Here is a 13685-nt window from a genome sequence, read left to right as displayed (position 1 = left end):
AAATAACTGTTGTCTCTGGTCTCCCGAAGTCCAGAATCAAGAGTCTTCAGCTGGTACAAAATGCTGCAGCGAGGCTTTTAACTAGGACAAGAAAGTCCGATCACATTACGCCGATTTTAGCTAACCTGCATTGGCTCCCTGTTAGCCTAAGATGTGATTTCAAGGTTCTCTTAGTATTATACAAAATCATACATGGACTTGCTCCCTCATATCTTTCCGATTTAATTTCCCCCTATGTTCGGGTCCGAACCCTTCGTTCTGAAAGCGCTGGCCTACTGGTGATCCCAAGAGCCCAGAAGTGTTCCGCAGGTTCTAGACCCTTCTCCTTCCGGGCACCGGTGCTGTGGAATGCTCTTGTCCCTACTCAAGGTTTCTTCATTTTCCTCATGTTAAGGTTTTTGAGTTTTTCCTTGCCCTCAGGTTGGTTTCAGATCAGGGGATGGTGTCATAATAGTCTGAAATAATAGTCTGTGCAATAACCTGTGCAGCCCTTTGAGACTCTTTGTGATTAAGGGCTATACAAATAAAAATGACTTGTTGACTCGTCTTTTAATATGCTCTCCTGCCGATTTTTTTAAAGGGGTGTGCTCTGCATCATGCTAACCAGTCGATTTGTGTACGTGGGGGGGATACTTAGCTAACGTGATGCGTTAGCCTCTCTGTCTTTTCGTGATAAGGAGAGGGATTTTTTTGGCAAGTGTATATGAGCTGGTTCGGATTTTTCGGGGAGGGGTGGGGACACGGATGGACAGTTTAATTAATAACCAACATCCTTTTCTCCCTGACCTGAGCTGCTCACACATGCTTTGACAGAAGGCCAGACACAAGATCAGTGCTTTAGGGTAGAATTTGCTAAAAATTGATGTGCGTCGTATAATCCGAGGAGGACGCTTGAGAGCACAAGGAGATTCAAAACACGGGAATCGTCCAACAAGGAGAAGGTAAGGAGCAGGAGAGCATTTTTCAGGATGACCAGGCCATGTGTGTGTGTGTTCTTGATAACCGTTGCGATCCAAGTTCTGTGTGGGCGCTTGCGCCGCCTCGTATCCCGTGGGAAATTAATCGAAGTCATTAAAAAGTATTCGATGGCACGTCAAGTGTGGTGACGGATTATTTTCATTTGTTGTGATCGTTTGCAACAAAATCATTGACGTTTTCGACTCACATGCCTTTGCATGCTCAGTTTAATTGGAGATCAGATGAGCGGGCGACAATGTCCCCTATAATTTTCCACGGGTCTGAGCGTTCACATAAAGTCAGTGAGCAGCGCTTGAAACAACAGTGAGCAACCATAATCCCAAGTGTGGCAAGATAATTAATTATCAAACATGTTCAAAACTTGACATCAAGTTACATTTTGCGGAGTTTCCGGCAATGCAAAATTATTTTTCTCTTTTGAATGAATTGACTCGTGTACTATTGCAAAGGTTGCACGGCCTACAAACGTCGTTTGTTCTTACAATTCTTTCACAAGATATCCATTTCTTTTTATTTCCTGATATATTTTGTCGCATAATATTAACATTTTGGGGGGCTTATTTAGTCGGTTGTAAGATACAGAACTGTACGTAATCACATTTTTTGGTGGAAGTACAATGTTGGCAACAAGATTCACTTGATATAATTGGAAATTATTTGAATGCAACACTAACTTTTTCTTCTTTTTTCTGTGTTTTTGCTTCTACTTTTTAAAAAAATTCCTTTAAAAAAAATCTCATTGTGTTTATTTTTTCCGAGCTGTTACTTTTTTCTTTTTCTTCTCTATTTACTATATCCTATATTTCTTTCTTTTCTTTTTTTCTGGCTTTTTTCTAAATGTTTCCTTCTTTTTTCTCTTCCTTTTGTTTCTTTTTTTCTCAGCTTTTCACTACTTTTTCACTTTGGTATTTTTTTTCTTTTTTGTTCTATTCCCCCCTTCCTTTAAGTCATTTTGTGCATAATTTTACACAATATTTGGTCATGTTGGGATTAAAGAAGCAAAAACAACCCAAAGAGCTGTTTAGGACCCGAAAGAGCCGGTTCCTCTTAGTGAGCCGAGCCGAAGAAGCCGGTTCCTCGACAAACTCTACTAACTTTACTCAACTTCGTTCTCCTTCGACTCGACTTCAAAATACCGCATTTAAGACACAACATCAGGAGAATCCGTGTATTTTTACCTTTATGCACTGTAACTTTGACTTAAGACGCTTCTTAATTAGTAATTTTGAGCCCTCATTTTTGTGCGCTGGCTCGATTTTCTTGTGCGCTGAGAATGTGCGAGCAGTGCCCGATTGCGCACACGCGCAGTGTAGAGGGAACACTGGTTATTAAGAATCTTTTCAATAAAAAGTGGAGGAAATGATCACACATTTCGGTTGATGCTTCCAAACAGACAGGCTGTGGGGCATTCGGAACAGAGCCAATAGCTTTAAAAAGCACACATGAGATGTGGCGATTAGACACAATAATATCTGATTGATGCTCTCTTTTAGCCTCCTTAACTGTCTTCTGTTAATGACGCCTGCAGTCCTTTGGCGTTAAAAGTGACACTTATAGCTTGTCCTTCGTCCACCTGCACTTAGCTCTAAACCTTCCAGCTACACCAGATCTCTTGTTGAACCAGGGCTCAGGTTTAGCTTTAGGCTGCACGTTTTTTTAGGCAACCACAGAGTCCAATTTAGTCTGGCAGGAGGAGGGAAACCGAGATGTGATATCCAGGGAGGTTGATTCGGAAGGAACGCAGAGCTGGTCAAATACCGCAGAAAATCTGCAGGCGGTCAAAGTGTTAAAAATCCAACCGCGACGAGCAGGAGCGCTAGATCCAACTGATGCACGGGAAAAACCAGCATCGGATAAAACGGGCAAATGATCCGAGAGCACATTATCACCGATCTCGTAGACAAACCATGTGCGAGAACCAGGTCTAATATATGCCCATTTTTGTTTGAGGGACCCGACACATGCTGCGCCAAGTGAAAACAGTCAACGAGGCTTAAAAAGTCCTTCACCAGCGGCTTATGAGGACAGGACACATGTACGGTAAAATCCCCAATAATGAGGACATGGTCACAGTGGGCATGACTCCAGCCAGAAAAATCATGAAAACTCATTTACAAAGTCCTTGTTGTAGGTCAGTAGATGATGGGGCACAGCACCGCATCAGAGCAAACTACCTGAAACAATGTCACTTTAAAGCTAGCCATGGTGCCCACTTGGCCGCACCCGTGTGTGTCATGGTTGCCATGGCGCTCAATTGGCTGCGCCTGTGTGTCACGGTTGCAATGGCGCTCAATTGGCTGCGCCCGTGTGTCACGGTTGGCATGGTGTCCAATTGGCCCCGCCCATGTGTGTCACGGTTGCCATGGTGCCTAATTGGCCCCGCCTGTGTGGCGCAGCTGCGGCCCGTTGAGAGATTGACTTTCTGTGTATATAAAGCTCAGCGCTCTCTTGCTTCGGTGTCAGCCCGTCAAACGAACTTCTGCCCCACAAGACGTGGGTTCTGTCCTCTTTTCCTGACAAACGAACTTCTGCCCCACAAGATGTGGGTTCTGTCCCGTTTACCTGACAAACGAACTTCTGCCCCACAAGACGTGGGTTCTGTCCTGTTTTCCTGACAAACGAACTTCTGCCCCACAAGACGTAGGTTCTGTCCTATTTTCCTGTGATATCTCCAGTCCGGGATTTTTTTCTGTTTATTTTTGTACTGTTTAATTTCGGGTTCCAGTTTTGTCCTGTTGGTTAGTTTCTCCAGTTTTGGTTCCCGTCTAGTTTCTCCTGTTTATTTTTGTTACCCTGATTCGTTATCGATCTCGTCGGTCTCTGGCGTCCTGTCCTTCCACGCCAGACCAGCTCCCTAACGTGCATGACATACCAATTTCCGATAAAATAAAAAAGCTTGTGTGAGAATGTTACGCGATTGGGTCCTGTATCTGTTCTGGTTCTGGTAATGGGGCACACTGCTTATATTTAACAGCATTTTTTAAAACAGTTGCAGTTGCATTAAAATAAGAATAACCATCTGATAAATTCAACGAGAGCGCTGCACTCACCATCATCAATGCAGGTCTCAAATCCAAGCCCCGGGAGCAGGGTTGGGTAGGGTTACTTTAACTGGACTACTTTCAATTACTTTTGGATTACTCTAATACCAAATATGCTAATAAAAGACAAAAGAAACTAAATATGAATAAAATGATGACTCACAACACTTGGTAAGCTTTCTCTCCTGGCTTTGATCTCTTTGATCTGCGGCAAAACTAACAAAATGCGACAGAAACAAATTGAAAATAAATCCAAACAGCTTGCCAACATCATTTTTACAGTTCCATGTATTCCGTTACTCCCCAAGCCTGCACAAAATTTAGTCATTTTATTCATATTTAGTTTATTTTGTCTTTTATTAGCATGTTTGGTATTGGAGTAATCCAAAAGTCATTAAAAGTAATCCAGTTAAAGTAGACCTACCCAACCCTGCCCGGGAGTTAAGAATATCTTTCAGGTTACAATCCAAATGCCAACTAAAATTCCCAAAAAGGTGAAAAAAGAAGAGTTTATTGAATGTCCGCACTTGCACTGGCCACACAAGCTGCTTGACAGAGACTGCAATGATGATTTCAGCCAGGAGATGGTGTCAGCAGGTGGAACATTTTTTAATTTCGGACAGCGAACTTAGGTATACTTATTTCTTACGGTGTAGAGCTAAAATTATAGAATATGTTTCTAGAATGATTTACATTTATCTAGTTACAGTGTAAAACTACACTACAGCCCGTCTTGACAGATAGATAGATAGATAGATAGATAGATAGATAGATAGATAGATAGATAGATAGATAGATAGATAGATAGATAGATAGATAGATAGATAGATAGATAGATAGATAGATAGATAGATAGATAGATAGATAGATAGATAGAAACAAAACGGCAAATCAATCAAGTCAAACGAGTTCGAGTTGTGTAGTGAAATGAAGTCTGTCTCTTTTTAGAGAACCGGCTTTTTCGGCTGAACTCATTAAAGAGAGCCGGCTCTCAAACGGCTCACTTGCTTTCATGCATTATATTATAAATGATGATGTTGTATAAAGAAGTTAAGAAATAAAGGAAGTATAAAAGGAGAAAATGAAAAAAGACAGGTTTGGGGTTATCCCTTTAATCAGTATATTACCAACAATAATTTAAAGCAGGAAATGCATTCATAATTTGAATAAGAAAATGTATTATTCTACTTTAGACTCCGGTAAAAACAGGGGTGGGGGACTATGCGCTGCAATAACAGCTGAATCGTTGACACACACTGCTCACTCGATATGGAGTTTCTAGCAGTATTGTGCAGACACTTCTATCTACCAGGAGAGCTAACTGTGGTCATTGTGCTTGCTGTTTATGCTAACGTTAGCATAGCGCTAAATCTCCTGCCCGCTGCTATCAATAAACAGCAGCTTGCACACCCCAACGGAGCTTTTATCGTCGCCGGCGACTTTAATCGGGCATGTTTATGGACTGTACTCCCCAAATCCATACAATACGTGGACTGAGCAATTCGGAAAAATATTCGGGAAAATACACTGGACTGTGTGTACTGTAAGATCAAACATCCAGTTCGATCCACCATTTCTGTTTGTCCCTCACCCCCCTCATTACCCCCCCTCCGGAGGAAGCAGAGCCTATTTACAACAAAGACAACAAAGACAGTTAAAACATGTTCTTTGTTCCTTTATCTCTTTGTTTCATTATCCTCACTGTAAAATGTGGAACTGGAGTCGTCCAATTTCGTTGTTATAATATATCCCATGTTGTAACAAAGACAATAAAGGCATATTCTATTCTATTCTATTCTTTTTATTCTATTTGCATGTATTTTTTCCTTCTACAGTGAACGTCCAAGCGACTTCATTTTTGAACTTTTTTTTGATAGTAAACCTCATTCATGTCGAGCAACTCAGTGTCAAAATGTTCATTAACAATATATATGATATAAGGAAACACATGTGCAATATAACATGTTAAACTACATTAATGAACACGTTTGAAAAAAATATGGTGTAAGATTTTGTAAAGGAAAATACGACAGTTTGAGAAACCACAGTGTACATTCGTGTTAATGCTCTTACTAGAATAGAATATAGAATAGAATATGCCTTTATTGTCATTGTTACAACATGGGATATGCTGTGACAACGAAATTGGACGACTCCAGTCAAACAGAGTTGCCAGATACAACCGAATGTTTGATCTTACGTTACACATAGTCCGGTGTTTTTCCGAATTGTTCAGTCCACAATTGAATGGATTTGGGAGTACAGTCCATAAACATGCCCGATTAGAGTCGCCGTCGACTATAAAGCTCCGTTGGGGTGAATAGAATAAAAAGAATAGAATAGAATAGAATATGCCTTTATTGTCTTTGTTACAACATGGGATATATTATAACAACGAAATTGGATGACTCCAGTTCCACATTTTACAGTGAGGATACTGAAACAAAGAGATAAAGGAACAAAGAACATGTTTTAACTGTCTTTGTTGTCTTTGTTGTAAATAGGCTCTGCTTCCTCCAGAGGGGGGGTGATGAGGGGGGTGAGGGACAAACAGAAATGGTGGATCGAACTGGATGTTTGATCTTACAGTGCACGCAGTCCAGTGTATTTTCCCGAATTGCTCAGTCCACGTATTGAATGGATTTGGGGAGTACAGTCCATAAACATGCCCGATTAAAGTCGCCGTCGACTATAAAGCTCCGTTGGGGTGTGCAAGCTGCTGTTTATTGATAGCAGCGGGCAGGAGATTTAGCGCTATGCTAACGTTAGCATCCGGTGGAACGTAAACAGCAAGCATAATGACCACAGTTAGCTCTCTCGGTAGATAGAAGGGTCTACACGATACTGCTAGAAACTCTATATCGAGTGAGCAGTGTGTGTCAATGGTTTGGCTATTATTGTAGCGCGTAGTCTCCAACCCCTACTAAGAAGTAAGCTGAGGTAACACCAAAGTATTCCAGTTGGATGCTGAAAAAGCGATATGATCTTGTCACTACATAATTGATTGTCTGAGCACGATTTTGGCTATGGGCTTCCTGTGGCCAAATGCGATATTTTATTAAATGTGCCCGGGAATTTAATCGCTTACCTCCTTTAAATGAGTTCGTGTTTTAATGATTGATGGAGCTTAGGCACCTTGCGTCAGGCTTAAATTGAACTCAAATAATGCTAATGAGAACATTTTGTAATTTCCTAAGAACACACCAAGAATGTCATAAAAACTCCAAGATTCCATGTGAATAAGCCTCCAAATACAAACACATTTTTTGCTGCTAGGTGTTTTGCATGACTCCTGTGCTACCCTTGATTCAATTTCATCTACAGTAATCCCTCGGTTATCACGGTCAATGGGGACCGAGATCACCAGCGAAAACTGAAAATCTGCCAAGTAGCGGCGCCCCTTCAAAAATGTTTAGAAAAACGTATACAGGTATACAGTAAACCCACCCTGTATACAGTACACCATAGGTGTCAAACAGGCGGCCCGCGGGTCAGATCAGGCCCGCTAGGGGATTGTATCCGGCCCGCGAGACAACACTCAGAGAAGCGCAAGAGAAAAAGAGCTGCAGGTTGAAATAGGTCCACTTGGTGTTGCCAAAGTCAGGTGCCTCTCAAAAACGCTGCATTTGTATTCTCTGCAATCTCTCTTTCTCTCTCTCTCTCTTTCCCTCTCTTCCTCCATTTTTCTCTCTGTCTCTTTTTCTCTTTCTTTGTTCCTTTTTGTCTTTCTATGTCATTTTACCTTCTTTTGCTCTCTTCTTATTTTTTCCTTTTCTCTCTCTCTCTCTCTCTCTCTCTCTCTCTTGCCTTCCTCTTCTGTCCTTCCCCTTCTCTCCTATCTCCTTTTTCTCTCTTTCTGTTTCTCTTTGGATTTCATTCTTTCTCTTTCTTTCCCACTCTCTCACTATTTCTGTTTTAATCTCTTGTTTCTCATGCTCTCTCTTTCTCTCTTTTTTGTCCCACGCCCTCTACCTTTCTCTCCTTATCTTTCTCTTATTTCTTTCTCTTTTTTTCCTTCTCTCTAATCTACTAAACCGGCCCCCGAGAGAATTTTTGTTCTATCGTGTGGCCCCCGAGCTTAAGTGAGTTTGACACCCCTGCAGTACACCATATAGAATACGGGTAGAGAGAGAGAGAGAGAGTGAAATTCATGTTTAACAAAAAAAAAACTGTAAAATATGTTATATGTACACGGAATAGGACTGCGGCGAAACCACTACGAACCATTCAGTAGGATTGTATTAACCGCTCTCAACCACATGCAGCCATCGCAGTTTATTTCGCTTGTTAACACTACCGGTTACATTTTGAAAATAAAAACAGAGAAATTGTGATATTTGATGAGTGTTTGTGAAGCGTTTTGGGAAACAACAGTTAAAAAAATGGTCTGTGTTCATTCTAATGAAAGTAAAAGAGCTACCTTCTGACAATAACAACATACTCTAGCTAGCGGCATAGAACGGCTTTTACAACAAATGCACGAAACCACACACAATTAGCCCTGTTTAGGTAGTACAAACAACCGCTCGCTTATGGTATAATAAAGTCAAACTTGAGATGAAATGTGACGGAAGAGATTATACTTACGTCCCGTCGCTGAGGTCCTCCATGATAAACTGAGCGCCACATATGAAGGGGGTGAGGTGGGAGGAGTTAAAGGAGGGGGGGTGAGCGAAGCGGTAACTCACCATGACTAAGCCTTGTGTCAGGGCCTCCCCCTCCCCTTCACAATAAGAGCGTCCACACCGTGTCCTCAGTTGACATAAGCTCGCGCTCAATGGCGTCAATAAATGCTTTTATTGAGAAGGTAAGGTATATTTTTTACACCCGCGAAGCTCTGAACCCGCAAAAGTGGAACCGCGAACTAACTGTATATAACAAGAAAGGAGGAGTCTGTTGACTCATCTCACAAAATAACTGTTATTTGAGGCCTTAATCAAGAACTGTTAGAGAATAACCAATACAAAATTAGTAGTGCATGTATGATTAGACATATACCTAAAATATATGCCATTTGCAGTAAATATGTGAACACATAAAACACATACTATCTTGATATATAACATAGGTACAATTTATTTATATATCTATGCATTTTGTCATTTATTTTGGCGTGTATTTTGTCACAACAAAATGAGGGGGCTGGTCAAACTGGCTGAGCTTTTCAGCCATTGGTTGATCGACGAGTGCAAATCACCTGCCATGCCTTTCTTCCCTCTGCTAGCAGAAACAAGACATTAATAATCGTTCTTCATTCATCACTGATCGACCGATAGGTACAGTGCTTAGCAAAAGTTCCCTGATGACTTCTGAATGATCCAATGTCAACTTATATGACTAACAATGACAAACAGAGTACTCTTGTGCATCTTTATGTCTCAGTTCAAATGCACCTTCTCTGGGAACGGCTCAGAGGTCTGTGAAAGGGAACACTTGAGAACAGAAAAGCCTCATGAAAGACAAAGAACAAACCAGGCAGGTTTGGGATAGAATAGAATAGAATAGAATATACCTTTATTGTCATTGTTACAAAATGGGTTGAACAAATTGTGACAACGAAATTGGACGTGGCACTCCAGTTTCAGATTTAACAGTGAGGATAAAAGAAAACAAAGAAGATAAAGGATCAAAGAAGATAAGGTTTATAATTTACACAATATTTACACAAGAAATGTAGGTAATACAGTTTTGGGATCGAGTTTTGGGATGGAGTTGTGGAAAAATTAAAAGCAGGAATGGGATACAAGAAGATTTCGCAACATTTACACATCCGCGGGAGCATAAAACTGTCAGGGAAGACCAGAACAGAGCAGGAGACCCCAGAGCGTTCGTACAATTCTTTATTTGGGGAAGCGTAAGGGTTAGCGTAAGACGTGATGACCGTCGAACGTCAGCAGCAGCAACGACGTGAAGACAACTTCGGAAGACGTAACCAATCATAGCGTGGGACGGAGGCAGGTCGAGTTTACCAGGACTGGAGAGAAGATCGTAGCGTGGGACGGAAGCAGGTCGAGTTTACCGGGACTGAAGAGAAGATCGTAGCGTGGGACGGAAGCAGGTCGGATCGGAGGCAGGCAGGCAGAATCAGGTAAACACGAAGGCACATGTAATCGGGAGAGTCTTACGGGGTACAGAAGTAATCCTCAGACAATCAGGTCTCGGCGTAGCGTGCTTAAAAAGGGAACATGAACCAATCAGGAAGCGCATTCCCGCGCGTCAGATGATTACCCCAGGTGGCTCCACTTGGGTAATCATGACAAAAACCACTGAAATTCTACCAACACCTGGCCGTCCTTCTAAACCTTCAACCCAAACAACGAGAAAACAAATCAGAAAGGCAATCAAGAGACCCATGATCACTTCGGATGACCGGCAGGTATACGCAGCTGGAGTGGGCCAATCTTTGTATACGAAAACTATTAGTCACACCATACATCAATCTGCCCTTTATGGAAGAGTGCCAAGACGAAAGCCATTTCTGAAATAACACCATGAAAAGGCAAGAAACCACATAGGAGACACAAATATCATGTGAATCCAGGGTTGGGTAGGGTTACTTTAACTGGATTACTTTCAATGACTTTTGGATGACTCCAATACCAAATATGCTAATAAAAGACAAAAGAAACTGAATATGAATAAAATGATGACTCACAACACGTGGTAAGCTTTCTCTCCTGGCTTTGATCTCTTTGATCTCCGGCAAAACGAACATAAAATGCGACAGAAACAAAATGGAAATAAATCCAAACAGCTTGCCAACATCATTTTTGCCGTTCCATGTATTCCGTTACTCCCCGAGCCTGCACAAAATTTAGTCATTTTATGGCTCTTTCGGGTCCTAAACGGCTCTTCAGGTTGTTTTTGCTTCTTTCATCCCTATATGACCAAATATTATGTAAATTTATGCACAAAATGACTTAGAGGAAGGGGGAATAGAACAAAAAGAAAAAAATACCAAAATGAAAAAGTTGAAGCTGAAAAGCTGAGAAAAAAAGAAACAAAAGGAAGAGAAAGAAGAAGGAAAATTTCAGAAAAAGCCAGAAAAAAAAGAAAGAAAGAAACAAAGGAAAAAAGTAAATCGAGAACAAAAAGAAAAAAAGTAACAGCTAGGAAAAAATAAACACAATAAGATTTTTTTTAAAGGAATTTAAAAAAAAAAGGAAAAAAACAGGGGAAAAAAAGAAAAAGTTTGTGTTGCATTCAAATAATTTCCAATGATACCAAGTCAATCTTGTTGCCAACATTGTACTTCCACTCAAAAATGTGATTAAATACACTTCTGTATCGTGCAACCGACTCAATAAGCCCCCCAAAATGTTAGTAGTACGCGACAAAAGATACTAGGAAAAAAAAAGAAACGGAAATCTTGTGAAAGAATTGTTGTACAACCTTTGCAATAGTACACGAGTCAATTCATTCAAAAGAGAAAAATAATTTTGCATTGTCGGAAACTCAGCAAAATGTAACTTGATATCAAGTTTTGGACATGTTTGATAATGACTTAGTTGCCACACTTGGGATTGCTGTTCCTCACTGTGGTTTCAAGCGTTTCTCACCGACATTGTGTGAACGCTCAGACCCGTGGAAAAGGGAACATTGAGTAGAATCCATGTGTGAAATATGTAAGTCATTGTAAACGTTTCTTCTCTATTGATAGTTTTTCATCAGCTCACTCTTGTTACAGTGGTAAAGAAACCCAACGTTCCTCACAGCTGAGTGCGGCCTAAAAAGTGTCCTTCATGAATGAATGGGTTGGCCCCGACGTCAATGTGGTGGGACCGCTACAAATCCCGCACACAGATGAATTCACAATCTCAGAAAACTCCCATCTATTTGGTAAGTCTGCTTGTTATGAAACACTTCAAAAGAATACATTTATAGCAGGGGTGTCAAACTCATTTGAACTCGGGGGCCACACGATAGAACAAACATTCTGTCGGGGGCCGAGTAAATTAAAGAGAAAGGAAAAGAGAAAGAAATAAGAGAAAGAGGGAGGGAAAAGGAGAGAGGGCGGGGTAAAGAAAGAAAAAGAGAGAGAGGAAACAAAAGATAAAAAGTCGTGAGAGAGGGGGGGAAAGAAAGGTAGAGGAATAAAGAAATCCAAAAGAGGAATAGAAAGACAGAAGGAGAGAAAAGAAAGTGCGAAGGGTATGAAGAGAGAAAGAGAAAAGAGAGAAAAGGAAAAAAGGAAGTTAGAGCAAAAGAGGTTAAAAGAAACAGAGAGACAAAGAGACAAAGAGCAACAAAGGAAGAGAAAAAGAGACGCAGAGAGTGAAAGGGACAGAGTGGGAGAAAATGGGTGGAAAAGAAAGAGAAAGAGAAAGAGAGAGAGAGAGAGAGAGAGAGAGAGAAAGAGGGAAAAAGAGAAAGAGAGAGAGAGAAAGAGAGAAAGAGTGAAAGAGAGAAAGAGAGAAAGAGAGAAAGAGAGAAAAAGAGAAAGAGTGAAAGAGAGAAAGAGAGAAAGAGAGAGAAAGAGAGAAAGAGAGAAGAGAGAGAGAGAGAGAGAGAGAGAGAGAGAGAGAGAGAGAGAGAGAGAGAGAGAGAGAGAGAGAGAGAGAGAGAGAGAGAGAGAGAGATAAATACAAGTACAGTGTCTTTGTGAGAGGCACCTGGCTTTGGCCACATCAAGTTGAGATATATCAACCTGTAGCTTGTTTTTCTCTTGCACTTCTCTGAGTGTTGTCTCACGGGCCAGATTCAATCCCTTAGCGGGCCGCTTGTTTGACACCTGTGATTTATAGTTTAGGCGACACTCAAAATAAGGAGAGAAGACTTCAGTGAATTTTGACCTTGCAAGGAGAACAGGACACGACTGTACAAAAAACCCTCAAGATGCAAAACTAATCTGTTGTTAATTCCTCCTCCCCCCCCCCCGCCCCTTCTTTTTATAAAATTCCCTCGGTTAGAAAAAGCAGATCTGTCCTAAAGGGTGTGGTCATCAAAGAACATCAACATTATTGGTGAATAGTGACAATGATGTAAACCACAAATGTGAACCTCGAAAGCCGCGGGCAAAATATGTCCCACCACTTTATTTTATGTGGCCAGTGAGACGATGCTGAGAGAAGCAAAAGAGACAAATTGTATTAAACAATTTATTAAAGTATTAAGTGTGTCCACTGGGTGTCGCCAAAGCCAGGAGCTACTCGCCAAGCACCAACGGTAGCTGTTTTTGCTGATCACCATTTATCAACCAGAGAACATTGAGGCAACCCACCCTGTAGTTCACATATGTCAAACAGGCGGCCCGCGGGCCAGATCAGGCCCGCTAAGGGGTTGAATCTGGCCCGCGAGAAGACACTCAGTGAAGCGCAAGAGAAAAACAAGCTGCAGGTTGAAATATGTCAACTTGATGTTGCCAAAGCCAGGTGCCTCGAACAAAGACATTGTACTTGTATTTATTTATCTCTCTCTCTCTCTCTCTCTCTCTCTCTCTCTCTCTCTCGCTCGCTCTCTCTCTTTCTCTCTTTCTCTCTCTCTTTTCCAACACTTTTCTCCCACTCTCTGTGTCTCTCTTTTTCTCTTCCTTTGTTGCTCTTTGTCTCTTTCTCTCTCTGTGTCTTTCTAACTTCTTTTCCTCTAACTTCCTTTTTTCATTTGCTCTCTTTTCTCTTTCTCTCTTCCTACCCTTTGCGCTTTCTCTTCTCTTTTTTCTCCTTCTGT

At 41.2% G+C, this 13685-nt stretch overlaps 1 protein-coding gene across 1 annotated transcript in view; it reads left to right on the top strand.

Annotated features, from left to right (window-relative positions):
* Positions 1 to 794: 794 nt before the first annotated feature.
* The window catches only part of nr1h4 (nuclear receptor subfamily 1, group H, member 4), a 41128-nt gene continuing 28237 nt past the window's right edge, over positions 795 to 13685 (top strand). The window contains exons 1-2 of the mRNA XM_088339180.1: positions 795 to 941; positions 11707 to 11858. Of these exons, the coding sequence (XP_088195306.1) occupies positions 11762 to 11858 (97 nt within the window). The 5' untranslated portion in view covers positions 795 to 941; positions 11707 to 11761. The remainder of the gene's footprint in view (positions 942 to 11706; positions 11859 to 13685) is intronic.

Source organism: Urocampus carinirostris, chromosome 7, assembly GCF_059441175.1.
Source record: "Urocampus carinirostris isolate Australia breed hairy pipefish chromosome 7, RoL_Ucar_1.0, whole genome shotgun sequence".
NCBI lineage: Eukaryota > Metazoa > Chordata > Actinopteri > Syngnathiformes > Syngnathidae > Urocampus > Urocampus carinirostris.
This window is presented reverse-complemented; position numbering and strand designations above follow the sequence as displayed.